The sequence below is a fragment of the Cherax quadricarinatus genome, chromosome 7 (assembly GCF_038502225.1).
Source record: "Cherax quadricarinatus isolate ZL_2023a chromosome 7, ASM3850222v1, whole genome shotgun sequence".
NCBI lineage: Eukaryota > Metazoa > Arthropoda > Malacostraca > Decapoda > Parastacidae > Cherax > Cherax quadricarinatus.
In genome coordinates, this window is record NC_091298.1 from 16565626 (window position 1) to 16588887 (window position 23262).

At 37.4% G+C, this 23262-nt stretch overlaps 1 protein-coding gene across 1 annotated transcript in view; it reads left to right on the top strand.

Moving 5' to 3' along the window:
• LOC128686818 (uncharacterized) overlaps positions 1–22678 on the top strand; it is a 58403-nt gene extending 35725 nt beyond the window's left edge. The window contains exons 5-9 of the mRNA XM_070082104.1: positions 990–1176; positions 8280–8441; positions 8860–8965; positions 16642–17991; positions 19166–22678. Of these exons, the coding sequence (XP_069938205.1) occupies positions 990–1176; positions 8280–8441; positions 8860–8965; positions 16642–17991; positions 19166–19337 (1977 nt within the window). The 3' untranslated portion in view covers positions 19338–22678. The remainder of the gene's footprint in view (positions 1–989; positions 1177–8279; positions 8442–8859; positions 8966–16641; positions 17992–19165) is intronic.
• The last annotated feature ends 584 nt before the right edge of the window (positions 22679–23262 follow it).

Sequence of the window (23262 nt, forward strand, 5' to 3'; positions counted from 1 at the left end):
CCCCTGTATTTATGAGAGAAAAAGGACACCAGCAATCCACCATCATGTAAAACAATTAAAGGTTTCCATTTCACACTTGGCAGAATGGTAGAACCTTCCTGGGTGGTTGCTGTCTACCAGCCTACTATATTATTACACATGTAACAATATTTAGCACCAGACAGCCGGTGTGTTAAAAAAAAAAAAAGTAACGCTGCTGTACTACTAGACATGTATCAGTTTATTTCCTTTTTCTTTACGCATAACATTTTGTTTTGAAAATGTCACTGTGAAGCATTTTTACGTATAATGTTAATTATAGCTCTATAAATTTTTATCATCTCCCTCCCCTCAAGAGTCCTTCTTGGGAGGGTGACCATGATTGAATATCATGTAGGCTATTGGACCTAGTCATTCTCATTTTGTACATTCATATACTCAAGAACTTTTTGTCTTATTTCAGGATACTGGTTAGCTATTTAGTTTTTCAATATTGTTGTCAATCATACTTATTATTTTTTTGTATTTTTTTAACACATTGGCTGTTAAAAACTTGTGTGGGTCATTCAGTACAAGTAGTAGTGAAGGAAGGCTAGATCTATTTGCTCTATGCTATACAAAAGTCCCTCTCTCACAGTCAGGCTTACCCAGAGTATCATACTTTTCATTAATTTAAGTTGTCATCTGCACTCTTGACCCCATAACTTGTATCCTTTGCATAATTTTGTATTTCTTATTCCTATGCCTGTTTCATGCCACATGCAACACATTCCACAAGAGCTATAGTTAATTTAACAAGTCTCAAGTCTCTTCTTGTTCTAGATGTCTTCCTCATTGTATGCTTTCTTTATAAACTGTCCTACAAATAATAACTTTATCAAATATTAAATTAGTGTAGTTTAGTGTTCTCAGCACCTAAGTCACTTATAACTGTGTAACCTTCAACAAAACTGAATAATAGTTTTTTTTTTAATGTGTTTCAAGCATAAAAAGTACTCATTTACCAGCAGGGCCAAAATCCAGATGCTTCTGCTGGTGGAACTAATATAGGAGAGATGACTACAGAAGAGGAACCAAGACCCTTGCTTTACGATGCTCATGACAAGAAAACGCTTGTACTTTCTGTTCGTGCTGCTGTGGAAAAGTTAGTCACTCACTTTTCCTCAGCTACCTCACAACAGGATAAAGTTCGATTGGGTAAGTTTGGATAAGAATATTGTAGCATTTACCTAACTTGTGTGTTCTTTAGTAACATTATGCATATTTGACCAAAATAATTTGCAGGAAATTGCAATAAAGCAAATCATGTTTTTCTTTGGGTTTCATTACAGTTGGGCTTCAATGTTTTGACATGGTCATTATTTAAAATTAACCCTTGTTGAAGGTCTGGATTTTTCAGAAAATTAGTTAGGGCCAATAAATGACCATAATGTAAAAACAACTGTACTCGCCTGTTTGTACTTGTCTATTTGTGGTTGCGGGGATCGATTCTCAGATCCTGGTCCTTCCTCTTAACTTGCCACTCTTCAGATTCACTCTCTCTTATCCTCATGGTTTGTATTTTACCTACTCTTAAAACTATGTATGGAACCTGCCTCCACTACTACCTCACCAAGATCATTCCACTTCCCGACCACTCTGAGATTGAAGAAATACTTTTTAATATCCTTGCGGCTCATCTGTTCTTTTAACTTCCAATGATGTCCCCAAGTTCCTGCTTCTCGCTTCTCAGAGCCTGTCCCTGTCTATCTTGTCAGTTCCCCTGAGTATAGTGTGTTATCATGTCCTCCCTTGTTTTTCTGTCTTCCAATATGGTTAGGTCCAGTTCCATTAGCCTCTCCTCATAGTTTATGCCCTTAGCTCAGGAATAAGCCTTGTTGCATATTTTTCCATTTTTAACGTGCTTTTTCAGGTGCGGGTTCCATACTGGTGCTGCATATTTTAAGATGGGCCCAGCCTAACGTATGTTGTATAAAAGGCTCAGAACACTTTGTTGAGATTCCTGAGGGTTACTCTTAGTTTTGGCAGATGAGCATTGGCCGCAGAAGTTATTCAGCTAATGTGAGCTTCTTGCATTATACTGGGTACTGTGCTTACCCTTGGGTCTTATTCTTTGAGTAAAGTCTGGATCCTCTGTTCCCTTGGACTGTACCCCATTTTGGGTCTTCTTGCTCCTTCCCAATCTTCATTACCTTGTATTGAGTAGGGTTGAAGTCAGGCAACCAATTATCTGCCCACTCTTGCAATTTGTCCAGATCCCTTTGATGCCTTTCCTTCTACAGTAGTGTGTGCAATGTGCATGTTACACTAATAAAAATCAGTGTGATTCTTGCTGACAAGAAGTGATTTCTGTAGAATGAAGGTACTGTATATAGCAGTGGTGTTGGAGTAGAAAGTAGACTGATGGTTGATTTGTCTGGGTACCTAAGTGACTTGGATGTTCAGTGCCATCATTGGATACATATTTTTTGTCTTATTTTGCAGTGTTAGGAAAATGAGAGGGACTTAGAGAGAGGATACTGCATGACTTCTTGCACCTTCTGGAGAGACTCCACTCTGTACTTTGCTTATTTTAATATAGCTAGTTTAATACATTGACTCACTTTCAGACATAAAATACTATGGTATCTTATGCCTAGTACCACATTTCCTAAAAAAATATCCTGGGTGTTGCAAGGATATGGTAGATCCTTTATCTTCTAGCTCAATGATATGTTGGTCTAAATTGTCAAATTCTGAATGGAAAAATTATATTTGCTGGTAATTTGTTGGTATAAATTGCTTTAGAACATTAACTGACTCTTAGACAATCTTGGTATTTGCTATTTCAAGTTTGAGAGTGTAGGAATAGTTTTCAGAATGCCCAGATCTGCATAAATTTCTAAGCATCACACAGAATAGGGCATAAGACACACAAGGCAAAATATTTCATGCAGACGTTTTAACAACAAAAATTCCTGACTTTATTTATGCATCTCTTGAAAATAGTAAATATTCAGTGGGCCTCTTCATAGACCTTAGGAAAGCTTTCAATACAGGAGGCCATAACAACCAGAATCATAAACTAAAACTTCATAGAATTGGAGGTCATACTCTTGCTTTTTTAAAATCCTACCTTAATGTCAGACCACATATTTCAATCTGTGACACAACCTTGTTAATTTGATCTATTGTATCAACATTGGGTGCCTCAGGGCAGTGTTCTTGGCACTCTGGTTTTTCCAACCCATACTCCTAGCAACTGTCACTTTTTTCACATAGGATTTGCGTCACGTTTCTAAGTTAGGTTAAGTTACAGTGGAAAAATTATAAATATAGGCTAAAAGGAAATAATAAAGTCTGCTGCATGAATGTAAAACAGGCACCCACTGATATAAACGGTTATATTTCAACTGTTCAAGGCTCTGTCAACAGCGACCCATTTGACTGCTTTCACAAAATTGCCATAATGGGCTGGTTTTTCTCATCTTCATCAGTGTCCTTCTTAACCCTTTCAGGGTCGCCAGGCCCTCTTCAAGACTTGTTCTCAGGGTGGCCAAATATAAAAAAAAAAATTTTCTTATGAAAAGATAGAAAATCTTTTCCCGATCATAATGACACCAAAAGTATGAAATTTGATGGAAAACTTGCAGAATTATGCTCTCATGAATTTAGCGGTCTCGACGATGTTTACGCATCGGCAATTTTGCCCACTTTGAACCCTATTTTCGCCCAATTCCAGTGTACTATTCAACAAAAATCATAACTATTTTGCTAGAACTTCATTTTTTTCTATCAAATGAGTACAAGAAACCACCCATTTACTGATTTCAACTATCCAATAAAGTGGTCAGAATTTAGGAATTTTGCCAATTTCACACAAATTTCAAAAGATGCCAATTTCCAAATAGGATCCAGAATAAGCAAGAAAGACATTCTTGGCACTAAAATAACATTTCCTCTGTTCATTAGTCACGTCCCCATGCCCCTCTTACATTCTTTTGCTTTCCACTTTGAATTTTTATTCTCACAAAAAATAGAAGATTTACTGTTACGCAGACTACTGCATTAGTGTAGAAATGGTATGAATAATATCAGCGCACTTGTGAAAGAATATTAGACGTGTATTTGACATGTATTTGACGCATAGCATGATTTGTTTACTTTTGAACTTTGGTAAAAATCGAACATTTCTGCTACTTTGAGCTCAATTTCAAGGTACTTTTCATTGTAAAACCAGTCAAAATCATCTCAATTTCTGTAATATGTTTTCCATTCTATAAAATGAGACCAGGAAAACTAGAATACAACAGTAAATACCATACGAAAATGCAGTGCAAAGTCGGTTTTAATCCAAAAACACGGTCAAAGTTTTTTTTTCTCACTACGCACTGTGTGCTGCAGGATTTTTTTTTATACTGCACACACTGACCGCATAGACCCATTCTTTCATATGTAGGCCTACCAGCTTTCTCTCACTAGATTTGAGGGTGCTAGAATTTAGGCGTACTAGTACGTCAAAAACCCTGGTGCATAAGCCGTACTAGTACGTCCGAAACCCTGAAAGGGTTAATGCATCTTGGGTACTTAAACCCATTATGTTTTCAGATGACAACTTTTGTCATCTCCCATTTAGATTGGGTTTCTCTCAGTAACACTGTTAATGATGAACTCATGAAGATATCTACCTGGATGACTATCAGTAGCCTCACTCTTAATATTGACAAGACCTTCTACACATTTGGAAACAGCTGCAGATTGTTAGACAAAGTATAGAAATTTTTTAGGTCTATACCCTGATGGCAATTTAAAATTCAACACCCACGCCCAGCAGGAAAGTCTCCAAAACCGTGGGCATCCTCTCTAATTTATGTTAATGCAATATGTGCCTCAAATAGCATTACTTTGCTTTATTCTAATCTATCCTTGCCTCACGTATGGTATTTGTGTTTGGGATCTACAGTACTACAGAAAATTACCTAAAGTCAGTAGTAACCTATCAAAAAGTTGCTCTATGAGCATTCACTCAAGCAATCAATACACATCATACACCTCCACTCTTCAGAAGCTTAAACTTACTCAACATACAAAACATTCACTCTTACTATTGTGCATCCTGTATATCTATATATAAAATAATCAATACTGATACATGTATCAACCCTTCTTTGAAACTTTTCCTATATATCTGCAACAGAAGTCATAGGCAAAATGCAAGATACAAATACCTCTTTGATATCCCTGTTTATAACTCAACCTGAGTAAAAAGCCCATATATATAAAAGGACCCAAAATTTAGAACTGTTTGAAGACTCTGAAGTTTACATCTCTTCTAACAAATTTAAAGCTAATGTTTAAAAACACCTCCTTACCTTAATGTGATTCATGACAGCAAGATACTGTGTCAAACAAATCTAGAAACCTGCTTGTTTTCATCCATCACTCATCCTCCTGCACCTCATTTCTACTTTTTTTCTTTCTAACCCCATATATTGTCATATACTGCAATGCTTTCAATCAAATATAGCTATTTTACCAAGAATTTTACGTATCTTTGTTCTTAACTCCTTATATCCTTGTCTGCAGAAGCAGTTTTCAGAGTACTTACATGGTATATTATTTTGTATTGTAACTTCATACACTAGTACCAAAGAACTTATATTTCATTATATTGTTCAATCAACAGCTGTTTTACCAGAAATGCACAGTTATCACAGTTCAAATAACCCTCCAAACTGCAACATCTCTACCCTCCTTCAGGGTACAGGCACTGTATTTACCACTTCCAAGTCTAATCTGGCTAATCATTTGCCCTGAAATCCTTCATAAATGTTATCTTCCTCATTCTAACAGCTCAGCAGGCATAAACACTGATGTAATACACTCACACAAGCCTAATTTTGTAAAAAATAGCATAATGTCTTTCATAATAAATACTCAGTCTCACTCTTGCTTCTCCCTGTCTTGCTTACTCTCCTTCCCTCCTTCCAGTGACATCCCATGAAAATTTCTGAAACTGCTCAGGGTCAGGATATCCAGTTGCAAATACTTACCTGTAGAACAGTACCATTTAAAACTAAGAACTAAAAGTAGTATTTGAGGTAACAAATTTGTATCATTGGAGCAGCATAATTACAGCCTCTCCTTACTTAGCAACGGACTTACGATGGGTTCTCTGACTAGTATGCATACCTAAAAAATGTATATTAGAGCTGATTTCCTCTATTCTGTTTATTACAATATTCAGTACACTGCTGTACAGGTTGGCCATCACTAATCCGGCAACAATGGGACCTGTAGAGAGCCGGATTAGTGATTTTGCCGGATTAGAGTACATAGCTAAGTTACAATACACTTTACCTAACAGTGATATTTACGCATTGGCTATTTCACCTACTTTATGCCCTATTTTTGGCCCATTCTATTGTTCCAGTCTACCAAAGTCAGTTATTTTGCTAGTATTCCTTCTATTCTGTTGAATGAGTATAAGAAACTGCCCATTCACCTATTTCAACTACCCAATAAAGTGGTCAGAAATCAGCAATTTTGTCAATTTCACACAAATTTCAAAAGATGCCAGTTTCAAAATAGGGACCAAAATAAACATTGCAGACATTCCTAGCACTAAAATAACATTTTCACTGTTCATGAGTCATGTCTCCAGGCTTCTCTTATATTACTCTTGCTTTACATTTTGAATTTTTATTCACAAAAAAAAAATAGATTTACTGTTATGCAGACTACTGCATTATTGTAATAATTGTATAAATAATGTCAGCCCATTTGTGACTGCGTATGAGACTGGCTAGTTGGACACGTATTGGATGGTGACGTCATTTGTTTACTCTTGAACATCGGCAAAAATCAAACGTTTCCACTACTTCGATAATTTCAAGGTACTTTTTGTTATGAAACCAATCAAAATCATATCTATTTCTGTAATATGTGTTCCTTTCTATCAAATGAAACCGAGGAAATGAGAATACAGTGGACCCCCGCATAACGATTACCTCCAAATGCGACCAATTATGTAAGTGTATTTATGTAAGTGCGTTTGTACGTGTATGTTTGGGGGTCTGAAAGGAATAATGTACTTCACAATATTCCTTATGGGAATAAATTCGGTCAGTACTGGCACCTGAACATACTTATGGAGTGAAAAAATATCGTTAACCGGGGGTCCACTGTACAACCATAAAAGCCATACAAAAATACACTGCAAAGTCGCTCATTTACACCACGGTTGCAGTTTTTCTCATTATGCACTGCGTGCTGCAGAATTTTTTTTTTTATATAGTGCACACTTATCACACAGACCTGTTCTCTCATATGTAGGCCCAAATTTACAGGTCACAGCTTATCCGAGTGAGCTGAGCTCGTGGCGACCAACAGTGGCTTCAAAACCACCTTATCTTTTATGGACAATGTACAGTGTATGTGCTTTACACAATGAGAACCATTTCTTTCATTTGTTGGAACCATGGCTAGGGCTAAAAGTAAGCAGGTTATAACAGTAAATTGAGAAAAAGAAACTGGAATGACTTGTGCAGCAAGTAGCGCCACCAAACAGTAGCAGCGACCCCGAAATTTAAAATTTTGCTAGCCGAAATTAGTGCAGGATTACTGATGGAACCGGATTATTGTTTGCCGGATTAGTGATGGCCGGCCTGTATAAACATTTAAAAATATACCAGAAATGTTATAAATGGTGCAAAGGTGACATTAAAACAATATCAAAGATGGTTGACACATACCCACTACCATTATAGTATGTTCCTCACTTAGCGGTAAATTCGTTTACCAATGTGGTCTTAGGGACAGAGCTCCATCGTTAAGTGAGGTGAGGCTATAGTTGCTATATTAGTAGTACTATTGCAGTGGCTGGAGGGGAGTGAAGGGGGGAAGGAGAGCCTTTTGCTTTACTATTCTTGTCTTGGTCATTTAGGTAGTAGTAAGTGGTACTCGGTCAAGATAGTAGTAGTAGTAGTACTCTGCAGATAGCCTCTGTGTGAATTGTACAGTCTTCTGCTATGTGCCATTTCCATGGACACTCTCCCTGCTTTTTACTCTGTCCTCCTTCCTCACTCACATTTTTAACTCTGTCTCCTCCTATCTTTCTCTTGATCCCCCCATCTCTGTCCTTTTATCTCCTGCTTTCCCTCTCTCCCCTCTTGCTAACTTCCACCTTCTTTTTCTTCTCCATCTGTCTGTCTCTTGGAATTCTGTTTTGTATTATTTTTACAAAGTATTAAATCTTGGGAATACTCTAGCTTATTTGATGTGTTGAAACAAACAAGTTGATTATTTCCTGTGTTGTTTAGGTACCAGCAGTTTAACACCTGCTGTGGCACAATTGGCACTTGACAAGTTGTGTCCTGCTGTATATGCTCTTCTTAGTGATGGTCTTCATCCATCACTACAATCCCTCTTCGGCAAGATCAATAACTCGGTGTGGCGGGTCATTGAAGTCACCAGCCAAATCAGTAAGTTTATTCTCATTATAATTTTACAGGGAATAATAAATGGTATCAGCAAACCCACAAGGACAAAATGAAATAGAAGGCAAGATGGGTACTAAATATTTTGGCCAACATATGAGGCCCTCATCACTATGGGCCTTAGTTGTCAGCCGAGATGTAGAGCTCTCCTCTTAGTGTCAGTTTTATTTTCTGTCTATTTGTATATATTATTGTTTATTACACTTCTGTATTTTGATGATAATATACTGTATACTTGTAGTGTTTTTGTGATTTTTATTGTGAAGGAAATGTGATGGACACTATACTGATTCTTAAGAATAATTTAATGAATGCAACACGTGTAATTTACTTTACATAAATTTAGATTATTTGCCAATGAAAGCACCCTTTTCTTTGAGTAATATATAATAATCTTGTTTAGGTCCCTCCACAAAAGCCCTGAATGACTTGGTGCTGACACTGAACAGTGAAGAGTGTCTCTCAGAAGGACCCATCAAATTCAATGCCTTCATCTTTGGCCTTCTTAAGTAAGAAAATTTTATGTTCTTTTAAGGGTTAATAGTTAATCTTAAGAAGTAAAGTAGCAACAGTACTAGAATGCAATAATTGTGTTTAGCAAAGTAAGCTGGAAGAAAAGCTTTGATCTGCACAGCGAAGAATTTACCATGTAAACAATACAAATGGTGAAAGGAACTTCAGAATTGGTTCAACAGGTGATTGTACATATAAAAGGATTACTATAGCAAGTGCTTAGTATGTACTAATCTCCCTTATTTGGAAATTTGTTACAGGAATCAGAATTCTCCTAAATTATAAAATATGTTATGGATTTGGAAGTGATGCAAGGAGGGAAGAGTATATGGAGAAAAAGAGAGAGGTTAAGAGAGTGGTGAAGCAATGTAAAAAGAGAGCAAATGAGAGAGTGGGTGAGATGTTATCAACAAATTTTGTTGAAAATAAGAAAAAGTTTTGGATTGAGATTAACAAGTTAAGGAAGCCTAGAGAAAAAATGGATTTGTCAGTTAAAAATAGGAGAGGAGAGTTGTTAAATGGAGAGTTAGAGGTATTGGGAAGATGGAGGGAATATTTCGAGGAATTGTTAAACGTTGATGAAGATAGGGAAGCTGTGATTTCGTGTATAGGGCAAGGAGGAATAACATCTTGTAGGTGTGAGGAAGAGCCAGTTGTGAGCGTGGGGGAAGTTCGTGAGGCAGTAGGTAAAATGAAAGGGGGTAAGGCAGCCGGGATTGATGGGATAAAGATAGAAATGTTAAAAGCAGGTGGGGATGTAGTTTTGGAGTGGTTGGTGCAATTATTTAATAAATGTATGGAAGAAGGTAAGGTACCTAGGGATTGGCAGAGAGCATGCATAGTTCCTTTGTATAAAGGCAAAGGGGACAAAAGAGAGTGCAAAAATTATAGGGGAATATGTCTGTTGAGTATACTTGGTAAAGTGTATGGCAGAGTTATTATTGAAAGAATTAAGAGTAAGATGGAGAATAGGATAGCAGATGAACAAGGAGGCTTTAGGAAAGGTAGGGGGTGTGTGGACCAGGTGTTTACAGTGAAATTCATAAGTGAACAGTATTTAGATAAGGCTAAAGAGGTCTTTGTGGCATTTATGGATTTGGAAAAGGCGTACGACAGGGTGGATAGGGGAACAATGTGGCAGATGTTGCAGGTGTATGGATTGGAGGTAGGTTACTGAAAGCAGTGAAGAGTTTTTACGAGGATAGTGAGGCTCAAGTTAGAGTATGTAGGAAAGAGGGAAATTATTTCCCAGTAAAAGTAGGCCTCAGACAAGGATGTGTGATGTCACCGTGGTTGTTTAGTATATTTATAGATGGGGTTGTAAGAGAAGTAAATGCGAGGGTATTGGCAAGAGGCATGGAGTTAAAAGATAAAGAATCACACATAAAGTGGGAGTTGTCACAGTTGCTCTTTGCTGATGACACTGTGCTCTTGGGAGATTCTGAAGAGAAGTTGCAGAGATTGGTGGATGAATTTTGTAGGGTATGCAAAAGAAGAAAATTAAAAGTGAATACAGGAAAGAGTAAGGTTATGAGGATAACAAAAAGATTAGGTGATGAAAGATTGGATATCAGATTGGAGGGAGAGAGTATGGAGGAGGTGAATGTATTCAGATATTTGGGAGTGGACGTGTCAGTGGATGGGTCTATGAAAGATGAGGTAAATCATAGAATTGATGAGGGGAAAAGGGTGAGTGGTGCACTTAGGAGTCTGTGGAGACAAAGAACTTTGTCCTTGGAGGCAAAGAGGGGAATGTATGAGAGTATAGTTTTACCAACGCTCTTATATGGGTGTGAAGCATGGGTGATGAATGTTGCAGCGAGGAGAAGGCTGGAGGCAGTGGAGATGTCATGTCTGAGGGCAATGTGTGGTGTGAATATAATGCAGAGAATTCGTAGTTTGGAAGTTAGGAGGAGGTGCGGGATTACCAAAACTGTTGTCCAGAGGGCTGAGGAAGGGTTGTTGAGGTGGTTCGGACATGTAGAGAGAATGGAGCGAGACAGAATGACTTCAAGAGTGTATCAGTCTGTAGTGGAAGGAAGGCGGGGTAGGGGTCGGCCTAGGAAAGGTTGGAGGGAGGGGGTAAAGGAGGTTTTGTGTGCGAGGGGCTTGGACTTCAAGCAGGCATGCGTGAGCGTGTTTGATAGGAGTGAATGGAGACAAATGGTTTTTAATATTTGACGTGCTGTTGGAGTGTGAGCAAAGTAACATTTATGAAGGGGTTCAGGGAAACCGGCAGGCCGGACTTGAGTCCTGGAGATGGGAAGTACAGTGCCTGCACTCTGAAGGAGGGGTGTTAATGTTGCAGTTTAAAAACTGTAGTGTAAAGCACCCTTCTGGCAAGACAGTGATGGAGTGAATGATGGTGAAAGTTTTTCTTTTTCGGGCCACTCTGCCTTGGTGGGAATCGGCCAGTGTGATAATAAAAAAAAATAAAAAATAAAAATTTGGAATAATTTCCCATGTTTGGAATTTTCAGAATAAGTAAAGAAATCATAATTTGTTTGAAAAACTCTTAATTCAGGTTTTTTTTATTTAATAAAGAGGCATCAGATATCTATCATTGAGAGAATATTATGTATCACTTCAGATGCTCCATGTCCCCCACACACACACACACCGTTCCGAATAAGAAATATTAGTGTATCAACAGTAATTCCAGAAAGCTAAACAGCAAATCACCCCTCTTCTGTAGTCTTCACTTACAAATAATTGATTTTTCCAGTCTGAAATTTTTGATTAATGCATTGTTATCATATAGGATTATGTCTGATAGTCAGTGCAAAAGTACACTGTGAAAAAATGTTGGGGAGTACTTCTCAGCTTTTCTGTTTTCTCTTGCCCCAGTCTGGGCCACTCTGGTAAACCCACACTGCTTCCTACTTGGATATAAAAATTACACCTTTGGATTCCATATTTAAATAATATTTTAACTTCTTATACTTTTTTATTTTATTATCACACCGGCCGATTCCCACCAAGGCAGGGTGGCCCGAAAAAGAAAAACTTTCACCATCATTCACTCCATCACTGTCTTGCCAGAAGGGTGCTTTACACTACAGTTTTTAAACTGCAACATTAACACCCCTCCTTCAGAGTGCAGGCACTGTACTTCCCATCTCCAGGACTCAAGTCCAGCCTGCCGGTTTCCCTGAATCCCTTCATAAATGTTACTTTGCTCACACACTTTGCTCACACTTCTTATACTGATATGTCTAATTAAAATTGTAATTCTATATCTAGTCTACATGCGGGTGACTAATGAGGCACAAAGTAGTGTAAGGAGAGAAGACTGTGAGATCACTAGGGAGGTAGGGGTCATGGAGACTAGAGATGATTAGAACAAGGGAGTACACGAGTCACCATAAATAAATACAGGTACTGAAAGGCGTCTTTACTCCATTGAATAGTAAGTATGATACATTTTTGTATTTTTTTATGGTATACATGTATGTATTCTGTCCTCACTTGTAATGGAATTCTTGAAACTAGCCTTTTCCATTCATCCTGGGTCATTATCAAGTTACTATTTCAGTTCAGGATGGATTGAAATCTAATAGTTTTCATTTCTAAATTGCGTGCTAGCCATGAGTTATTGTAGCCATGGTATTTTTACTTTTATTTTTCATACTGAAATTTTTGCTAAAGCAAAAAGTTCTTGTCTGCAGCAAGTTAAAAATAGTGGAGATCAACTGTAGTTCCATATGTTCTCTTTTATATGTATGTTGAGTTTTTATCAGATATTTAGTTTCATTGCACATTTTAAATGTGCTTAAGCCATTGTAAAGTGCAGATGTGTTAAAAAGACTTGTAAGCACTGTTGCGCATTGCCTTGGATTTGAGTAATATTGAGCTTGTGTGGTTGAAATTATTAATTACATACTTGGAGGCCATGGCAGTCATTTTTGTCTTGTACATACATACGTGGAAAAATACATACAACATTTTGGTATTTTATGATTGTAAAGTAGAAAACCTGAATATGAATTTTTTTTTATTTATTTATTTATTTATTTATAATTTGAGCACACTTACAGAGGTACAAAAAAAAAATACAGATAAGAGCAGCATGCCAAAGCCACTTATACTATGCATAGCATTACGGGCTGGCTTAAAATTAACTTAAGATTAACTAAGCAATGATGAAATCAGTGAAAAACATTAATGTAAACTGATTACTATAAAGCACAAGTGAGTATTACAAAGACAGGTCATATGGTTGCATGCATTGTTGTAAATTCAGTAGAATGGAGTATTCTGTTAGGTAGTGAATTTAAAAAATAATAAAGTTAGATTGGGTTTTAGGTTTAACATTTATGTGATATAATTGTGAGAAACATTTAAGATATACAATTTATAAGGTTCAGTTATTCAGTATTTATTTGGTTTTGGGTGAGTAAGTGATCTTTGAGAAGAGACTTGAATTTATAAACAGGTAGTGTTTCTTTTATATTAACAGGTAATGAATTCCAGATTTTAGGGCCTTTTATGTGCATTGAGTTTTTGCATAGCGTGAGATGGACACGAGGAATATCAAAGAGTGATCTGTGCCTTGTGTTATGGTCATGTGTTCTGTTGAGGTTGGCAAGGAGATGTTTGAGGGGAGGGTTAATATCAGAGTTGAGTGTTCTATGTATGTAATAGGTGCAGTAATAAGTATGGATGTTTTGTATGGTGAGTAGGTTGAGTGTATTGAATATTGGTGGAGTGTGCTGCCTGTAGTGAGAATTTGTTATCATTCTAACTGCAGCCTTTTGTTGGGTAATTAGTGGTCTGAGATGGTTACTTGTTGTTGAGCCCCATGCACAAATTCCATAGGTGAGATAGGGGTAAATAAGAGAGTGATATAGGGCCAGGAGGGCTGACTGTGGAGCATAGTACCGTATCTTCGATAGTATGCTTCTTTTATTAAAATAAAATCTTAGTAAATATTCTGTATCCTGTATGTCATCACAGCTTAATAATGGTGTTTTTTAATGTGATATTTATCTTCTAGACTATATTAGCAAATAATGTGGTTGTCAAAAATATGAAAGAAAAAAAAAAGTTTTTTATTTAGTCTTGAACTTGGTGAGATGCCAATTAGTGTACAGACAGTTTCTATGTAATGGTATTTTATTTAGTGAAAATTAGCTTTAATGAAGATGAGATATTAGCAAACAAATTCATATAGCAATTGTGTGATTTATTCTACGAATGATCACTATTACATCACTAGGCTAATGGCAGTTCCACTAGTTTGGCTAGTCTGGACTAGTAGAAGTATTCCCCCTAGTTTTGGCTAGTCTGGACTAGTAGAAGTATTCCCCCTAGTCTTGGGTAATGGATGGCAGACCCCCCTGTAAGTGCTGTCAGGTGCATTGCTTGATTTTGCCCAGTTGTAATGCCATTAGAATAATAATAAAGGAAGTTCTACTTTACAAACTTTCAGCACAGAGTTTATCTATAAAAACAAAACCAGCCACAGGTTTTTTTTAATGTGCTTGGTGAATTCTAGGAATAACTCTGTATGACAGGGTGGATAGGGGGGCAATGTGGCAGATGTTGCAGGTGTATGGTGTAGGGGGTAGGTTACTGAAAGCAGTGAAGAGTTTTTACGAGGATAGTGAGGCTCAAATTAGAGTATGTAGGAAAGAGGGAAATTATTTCCCAGTAAAAGTAGGCCTTAGACAAGGATGTGTGATGTCACCGTGGTTGTTTAATATATTTATAGATGGGGTTGTAAGAGAAGTAAATGCGAGGGTATTGGCAAGAGGCGTGGAGTTAAAAGATAAAGAATCACACATAAAGTGGGAGTTGTCACAGTTGCTCTTTGCTGATGACACTGTGCTCTTGGGAGATTCTGAAGAGAAGTTGCAGAGATTGGTGGATGAATTTGGTAGGGTGTGCAAAAGAAGAAAATTGAAAGTGAATACAGGAAAGAGTAAGGTTATGAGAATAACAAAAAGATTAGGTGATGAAAGATTGGATATCAGATTGGAGGGAGAGAGTATGGAGGAGGTGAATGTATTCAGATATTTGGGAGTGGACGTGTCAACGGATGGGTCTATGAAAGATGAGGTGAATCATAGAATTGATGAGGGGAAAAGGGTGAGTGGTGCACTTAGGAGTCTGTGGAGACAAAGAACTTTGTCCTTTGAGGCAAAGAGGGGAATATATGAGAGTATAGTTTTACCAACGCTCTTATATGGGTGTGAAGCATGGGTGATGAATGTTGCAGCGAGGAGAAGGCTGGAGGCAGTGGAGATGTCATGTCTGAGAGCAATGTGTGGTGTGAATATAATGCAGAGAATTCGTAGTTTGGAAGTTAGGAGGAGGTGCGGGATTACCAAAACTGTTGTCCAGAGGGCTGAGGAAGGGTTGTTGAGGTGGTTCGGACATGTGGAGAGAATGGAGCGAGACAGAATAACTTCAAGAGTGTATCAGTCTGTAGTGGAAGGAAGGCGGGGTAGGGGTCGGCCTAGGAAAGGTTGGAGGGAGGGGGTAAAGGAGGTTTTGTGTGCGAGGGGCTTGGACTTCCAGCAGGCATGCGTGAGCGTGTTTGGTAGGAGTGAATGGAGACAAATGGTTTTTAATACTTGACGTGCTGTTGGAGTGTGAGCAAAGTAACATTTATGAAGAGGTTCAGGGAAACCGGCAGGCCGGACTTGAGTCCTGGAGATGGGAAGTACAGTGCCTGCACTCTGAAGGAGGGGTGTTAATGTTGCAGTTTAAAAACTGTAGTGTAAAGCACCCTTCTGGCAAGACAGTGATGGAGTGAATGATGGTGAAAGTTTTTCTTTTTCGGGCCACCCTGCCTTGGTGGGAATCGGCCAGTGTGATAATAAATAATAATAAAAAATAACTCTGTAAAAACAGCATTTAAGAAAATGAACACATGTAAATTTTTAGTACATAATTTGATGTTCAAAATAAAAATTGTCAATAGATTTTTTTTTTTTTTTTTTTTTTTAAATAGGCTATATGGAGGGAGGGGGTAAAGGAAGCTTTGTGTGCAAGGGGCTTGGACATACAGCAGACATGTGCGAGTGTGTTAGAAGTGGGCTGGGGACAAATAGTTTTTGGGATGATGAGCTGTTGGAGTGTGAGTAAGGTAATGATTTGTGAAGGATTCAGGGAAACTGGTTAGCCAGACTTGAGTCTTGGAGGTGGGAAGTACAGTGCCTGCACTCTAAAGGAGGGGGTTGGGATATTTGCTGTTTAGAGGGACATCTAAACTATTGTATCTGCATGTCTCTGGCCAGACAGTGATAGTGTGAATGATGGTGAATATGTTTCATTTATGGGCCACTCTACCTTGGTGGGAGATAGCCAGTGTGTTAAAAATAATAAAGTAAGAATCAGTGGGAAAATGTTTCACTTTATGAAGATTCATCTTGTCTGGTTTTCCAGGAATGCAACCCATTCATGTACACATTAAAGCATTGATATTAGTGAATCTGATACATGGAACAAGCTTTTACTAAAACATTTCATTCCATGGGAGATTCAGTTCAACTTGATTAAGCTATTATCAAGCTAAACTTGATTCCAATTAAGGCTTGACCTGCCATTCTTCTTTGATTTACTGTGATAGCTTTCTGCCTGTCTTTCATAAAATATTAATATTAATTACTCAAGTAATTCATATTCTTTTGAAATCAGTTTTTAATTTTTTTTTTTTTTTTTTCAGCATTCGATCTTTGGACTCTTGGCTGAGTTATCTTCGTACAAGAGAGAGTGTAATCCAGAAGCATTATCATCCTGAAGCCTTTCTCTACCTCTCCAACACTGCCACAAAAAGTCTCTATGATGACTTTCTCCTTTCTCTCAGACCTCTTGCTCTTCTCCCATTTAATCTTGATCTACTTCATGAATACAAAGCCCTCCATGCAAGCCTTCAAAAGATGGAAGAGCGACTCCTCTTGCACACAAGTTCAAAAGAGAGCCCTGGTGAACGACCTCCCTCAGTTTTAGATCATTTACACTCAAAAGAAACAAAAGAGTTCAAAAATGCTGCACAACAAGATCGTGTCAAAGCTCTAATGAGAGTACTCACTTCTCCAGAGCTGGAGGATAATGAGCTCTTACACTCCACATCAGATCTGTCTCGAGAACGAAGCCGAAGCCCAAGACCTAGGTCGTGCTATGAACATGTTGCCAATGAAGAAACGAATCCAACACTTAAAAAACGCTGGAGTGGTGTCCAGCTCGGTTCCAGACTACTAACAGCCATAGATAAATTGATGCTGGAAGAAGTTGCAGGAAATACATCCAGTGAAGATTATACAGACTCCCTCGACAACCCTAAGAATAATCGACCGCTTCATTCTCGAGCTAGCGAGTGTACTGATGATGATTTGCAAACTGATCTCCATGTTAGTGATGTGTCTAGTAGGGATGGTGATGTTAGCGAGAGGTCTGCATCTGAAAAAGATACTGAAAATGAGAAGGGTTCACGAGCCTGTGTAGAAAAGGAAAGAGATGATGAGTCCGAGGGTATTAGGTTCCGTCGACTTCAATTGAAATGGGAGCAAATGGCTGGGCCTGAGAAAAAGGCTACAAAGACACAACAGCCTCAGCCTGAAAAAGCTGTGAGTCCTAGTAGTGCCAACAGATCTAGGATACCACGGCCTGTTAGCATGACCTCACCACAGCGTCCTTTCAAACCTTTTGAACCGTCTAAAGAAAAAACTTCTCCTCAAATGAAACAGGCACCAAAACATTTTCCTGCCTCTCCTAAAGAATTGCCCAAACCTGCTCCCAGACGATCTTTGAAAGATATGGCAACCACTCTGAATTCTCCAAGTGATGATCATGCCAACACAGCTGCAAGACTCCCTTCAGTTCGTTCACGATTAACACCACGTCCTAACTCAGTCAACAGTAACGTCGTTCGTGCCTCCTCCGTGCCTGGCCGAGTGCCTAATACTGGAGACAAAAGCAACAGTACTAGTGGCAGGTATGATGGGCAGCGTAGGTATGGTGGACAACCACGGTCGGCTAGCCACGGGAGACGTGTTGCACCTGGAGATACGCCCAAGTAGGTAGTAGTACAACCAATAAAATAGGTATGGTTGTGGAATTTTTTATTTTGTAATTTAATACTTTATTTCCTGAGAAGGTGAAATACAGATTTATAGTAAGATATTACAAAATAAGAGTTGTGTCCTCAGCAATTCTTGAATATTTTTTCAGTCAGAAGGCATTTTCTATCTTGTCCACAATCAGACCTATTTTATAATAGGAATTCTCATGAACTGAATCACAGTAATGCAGCTAATACAGCACTATCTCAAAGCACAAAGAAGAAAGCACCATATCACCGTTCCTTACATAATATCAAGAAAACAATTCTTGGTTACAAAGGTAATGTATTGCACTTGACTCGTATGATACGGCACTAAGTTCATTAGTAATTGGAAACTAAATTCATCTTTAGCACCATATGTTGGTGTGTCACTTCTCTCTCTACTGTAGCCCAGCACATCTGGCATGTTAGTTAACTTTTTGGTGTTGGGATGACCTAGTTTCTTTCAATAGCTCATTTAAATTGGTTCACTGATTGAAATACTTTGCCAACAGTGTCCATTCTTTTTTAGAGCAGAGACTACCAAATGAAAGTTTCAACCCTATCTGAGCATAAAAAGATGAGCATTGAATGTGATGAGCATCTGCATGCTTTGTAGTTTCCATGTTTGCAAAAGATGGTTGATTTTGCTTTTCTCATCTTCTCTTGATTAATATAAGCCAAACACCAGTTTCTTGTGTGGCAACAGCATCTGTCGTGCCATAGTCTAAGGTAGTCCTTGTTTGTGCTTTGATATCACATGCCTTTTGCCCTCAAGACAAATCTTTGAAGTCACTTTGAGGAAAATATAATAGTTATTGTTCTTTGTTTTGGTGAACAGTATATAACATTGATTCTGTATTAGATATATTTAGCTTACACATACTGTCTGAGATTTCTGAGGTTATGCAAAAGTCTAATCTAAACACATTTTCACACAAGGGCTTGATAATCGTAGTAAACAGTATATGTATATTTTTTTGTAATTATGGTAATATTTATTAATAATCCAATTTATTTGATACTAAGCACACACAAAGAAATTATCATGAATTTATAAAGTTGTATGCTGTACAACTACTGCAATAAGATTTAATTTTTTATTGTAACTTATAGTTATTAATATCACCAACTCTGGATATTTCAGACTGGTACAGACACTCCATCACCGCCTAGCCACTGATAATGGTCATCTCAGCTTCAACCGTGGAGATATTCTTACAGTTGTGGTGGAGGTTGATGATCGTTACCTCCTATGCTGCCACAACGATCGAAAGGGACTCGTACCTAGGGCTTCTGTCATCATTCATGAACAATGAGAACATTAGCTTTGAAGCAAGGGATAAGAGATAACTGCATCTGAAGATATGCAGGAGATAACAGATCAGGTCCTTACTATTCTGGGTGCTGTGGTACTTGAAATTTATTGATGAATAGCTTTAGTGTAAAGTGATTGAGATATTCCCAGTGATAAAAGAAAAAAATGTTATTTCAAAACAAAACATGCCTGAGAGGATATGCAATGTTGCATTTCATACCCCCCATTATCCATTCCAATATAAAAGGTCAGTCACTGAGCTCAAAGCTAAAATATATTTCGAGGAAGTAGCAAATGACAAAAGGACATTTGAGAGCAATGCCAGTATCTATAGCTTAAGACCTTTTATATGCTACTCATAAACCTGCAACAAAGCACTTTCAAGGAACTTGTACATGATTTTTAGTAGTATTATCCACCTTATGCACATAATCCTTCCTGTCATTTTTCTCGTTGACAAAATTTTGTTACTTTTAAAAGTTCATCATCAAATGATGGTTGATATCTTCAAAATAATCCAGTGGAAATCATTTCTTTTCACATGTCATGCCAACTGTTCTCTCTCATCCCTGCTCATGCTATCAACTATCTTGATCTTCTCATCAAAAACCACTATGAGAGTAAGTTGTAACTTTTCTTCCAAGTTGAAGGTTGGCAGACAATAGCACTGGAATATGGGCAATATGGTGTCTTGTTATTTTGACTGGAAGACAGAGTTTGGAGCAAGTATGATAATATAAAGCATCAAGTTACTGCAGTCTCGAAGTTTCCTTATTGCACTTAACATCTTTCCTCTTCAGGGTTGGTTGGTAGGCACTAATTTAAAAAACTATTTTGGCACTGACAGTTAAATTTACAACTTCACATTGATATATTATCTCACTACATAAAAATAAATGGCTATAATAGCCATACATGTAATATTGTACTGTTTAACAGATGAACTGTTTTACTTTATTTAAATCACTGTGCTGAAAAATACAGATTTTAACTAACGTTCTGGTATTCATATTGTATAACTGTCCAGGTAATATAGTTTATGGTAGATCATGATGTTTGTTTTAACTAATAATTCATTCTCCAAATACTGTACACTCTACTATTGTCATCAGTATTCAGATAAATATTACGAACTTTGTTACTAGTTTGTTTTTAGTGCCTCATTGTTATGTGTAACCATAGAGGAAGTGTCTAGTGTTCTAATTCATTGAGAGAGAAACTAAACTTTGTGTGATTCACATTCGGAATGATGACAGTTGGTAGAGTGGACAGCAGCACTTGCACACCACCACCCTCAGTGTCCTGGTTATGTTAGCAGCGTCAGCGGCTGTTGGCTCTGACGGGTTTTGTTGAGAGACTGGCTACTCCTGCACCCTCATGCACTTCTTTGAACTTGAAAGCTTTCATATATTAGTTTATAAACATCTAAAATTATCCAAGAATTTACAAAAATAATTTTTGAAAAGTACACCAGCACAATTTTGAAGCACTTTTGTTCTTCAAGCAGTTGTTTGGCCAATTCTAGTAATTTGAATTTTTTTTTTTTAAATTAGAACATTTGAGATTATTCAATTTGTTATTCTTGGATTGTTGAAGAACATAAAAATTATTTTTTTTTTTAATTTAAATATTTGTTTAACATGAAAATACTATGTAGTAGAGTAACTTGGGACAGGGTTTTTATTCTTATGCTTTTGGGAATTTTCTTTGCTCATATTTCATTTTCAATTAAGCTTTATTTAAATTAGCCAGTCCCTCTGGGGTGACGCTCAAAGTAAGGCCGAGTATACTTTGTTATACTATAAGGAACTTACTAACTGTCCCTCTAACTAAGTATTTCTTCCTCATCCTCTCCTGCATGATCCATGGATTGCCTTAAGTGTTCCCCTGTTATTTTTTTAGCTTTTTTTTATAAACTTAATCTTTTCACTTTGCTAGGATTTTTTCCATGTATCTTGAGGAACACAATAGACAGCCCATAATATTTTTGAGTTCTTCATGGTTACTTAGTTTGAATCTGCCTCAAGAATGGAATGACTGCTGTCGCAGCTCTAACCAAACACTTCCAGTGCAATTACGGGTGGATTGAAAGACTGCGCAAATTTAGTAGTCAGCTTAAAAGGTCTTGATGATCAAGCTCAATATTCAAGTGAAGACATAAGTGTTCTTATACTGTGGTCAGCCAGTCTTAATGACAGTCACTTTTCCTGAGAATTTTTTTAATGATTCCGTATGTCGCTGTTTGCCACAGCAGTGCCAGCTGTTCATCTTTTACTAGTACTAGACCTTTTACCTTGTAGATGTGAGCTTAGGATCCTTGTGTTGTAGAAATTCCTGTGAAAAAATATATTTTGTTGCAGTTGAGGATGGCCAAGTCTCCCTTGTTATGTTTTACATACCTGTAGGTCATGTTGCAGAGTAGGTAGTAAGTCTGTGTTTCTCCTTGTGATGTATAGATACGGAGTCAAAGATGTAATTATTGTGTAATGAAAATACTGGTTTATGTATGCTTTGTGCAATCTCTAAGTGCATTGTTTCTGTACACTTTGATAGCTTTGTTACTTATTTTGTTGCTATTTGCACTAGGTATTTAGGGTTAAAATCAAGTCAAATGAGAAGCTTTATTATTAAGTATAATGGAGGGTGCCTAAGTCTTGTTTCTCTATATTTTCGTATAAACCAAAGATATACACAAATCCACTTCAACTTTGTACATTTTATGTAGAATGTAAAAATTGGTTTGTAGATATTGCCAAAAAATATACATTTGGTTAATGCTTTAATGTAAAATATTAAGTTGTAATGCTATTGCTGATATATGGTAGATATTATTTTCTTGCCAGTACTCATCGGACAGTCATGGCAGCAATTTTAAGGTGTGAGGTATAAGAACCTGAGTCACTCCACCTTAAAAGTGAGCAGGGATTGGCACTATCAGGCCTGAGATCCTCAATATATTAACTGGTATGCTATAAAAAACTTAAATTAATTTTAAAGGAATGGGTAAATGGATTTCATCAATTTAGTTTCTAAACTGCTGTATGTGAAGAGGCATATGATACACACAGTAAGAACTATGTAACCATCACTGTTCCTCTTATAACCATATAATAGTGGTCAGTAGTGTTATTGTACATTGGATTATTCTTCAATAAAGCAAATTTCATATACAGTGTATTAAAAACAAGGAATTGTGCTTTATTGAAGCCTGATATTAGTAGGGTGATGGTTGCTGATCGCTTGAGTTATGCATGTCTCCTGTCTGTCTGTTGACGAAGGCAGCATTTTGGTTTACATATTCACTGCTCTATTACTATGGTGAATAAATATTGGTCAGGTAATCTTGTTGTGTTTTAATGCACCTGTACCATAAAAGCTATTTTAGTGTTGTAGGTATTTTTGTGTTGCAGTTAACATAAAGAAATATACAGAGATGTATGTGTTTGCTTGCCAGAGAGCAGTTCAGTGGACGAGTAGGGTAGGAGAGGGCCAGTATTTAGGAAAAAAGAAATGGCTGCTGTTTAACTCTTTGAGTGGCTGTCATGTCGGTCTACATTATAGATTCCAGAGTCCCTAGCATAGATCTATGTTTTGAGTGCAGCTCCCTCAGATAAACTGTGAGTAGTGAATTTTGACCTAGATATGAAAACATGGGTCTGTGCTGTAAGTATAAAAAAAAATAATTCCGTCCCACATGGTGTATGATGGGAAAAGCAAGACTGACCTTATGTTTAGTTTATTTTTGCCAATTTTCTTGAGGAGGGGTAAGACCCCTAATATCCTTGGTATTTTTGTTATGGGTTTTTAATGGATCTAATTTAATTATTGGGATGCTGTAAATCATGACCAATCATTCCTGGTTATGTTTTATTACCCAAAAAACTGGATAATTTTGTGTGTGTGTGTGTGTGTGTACTCGCCTATTT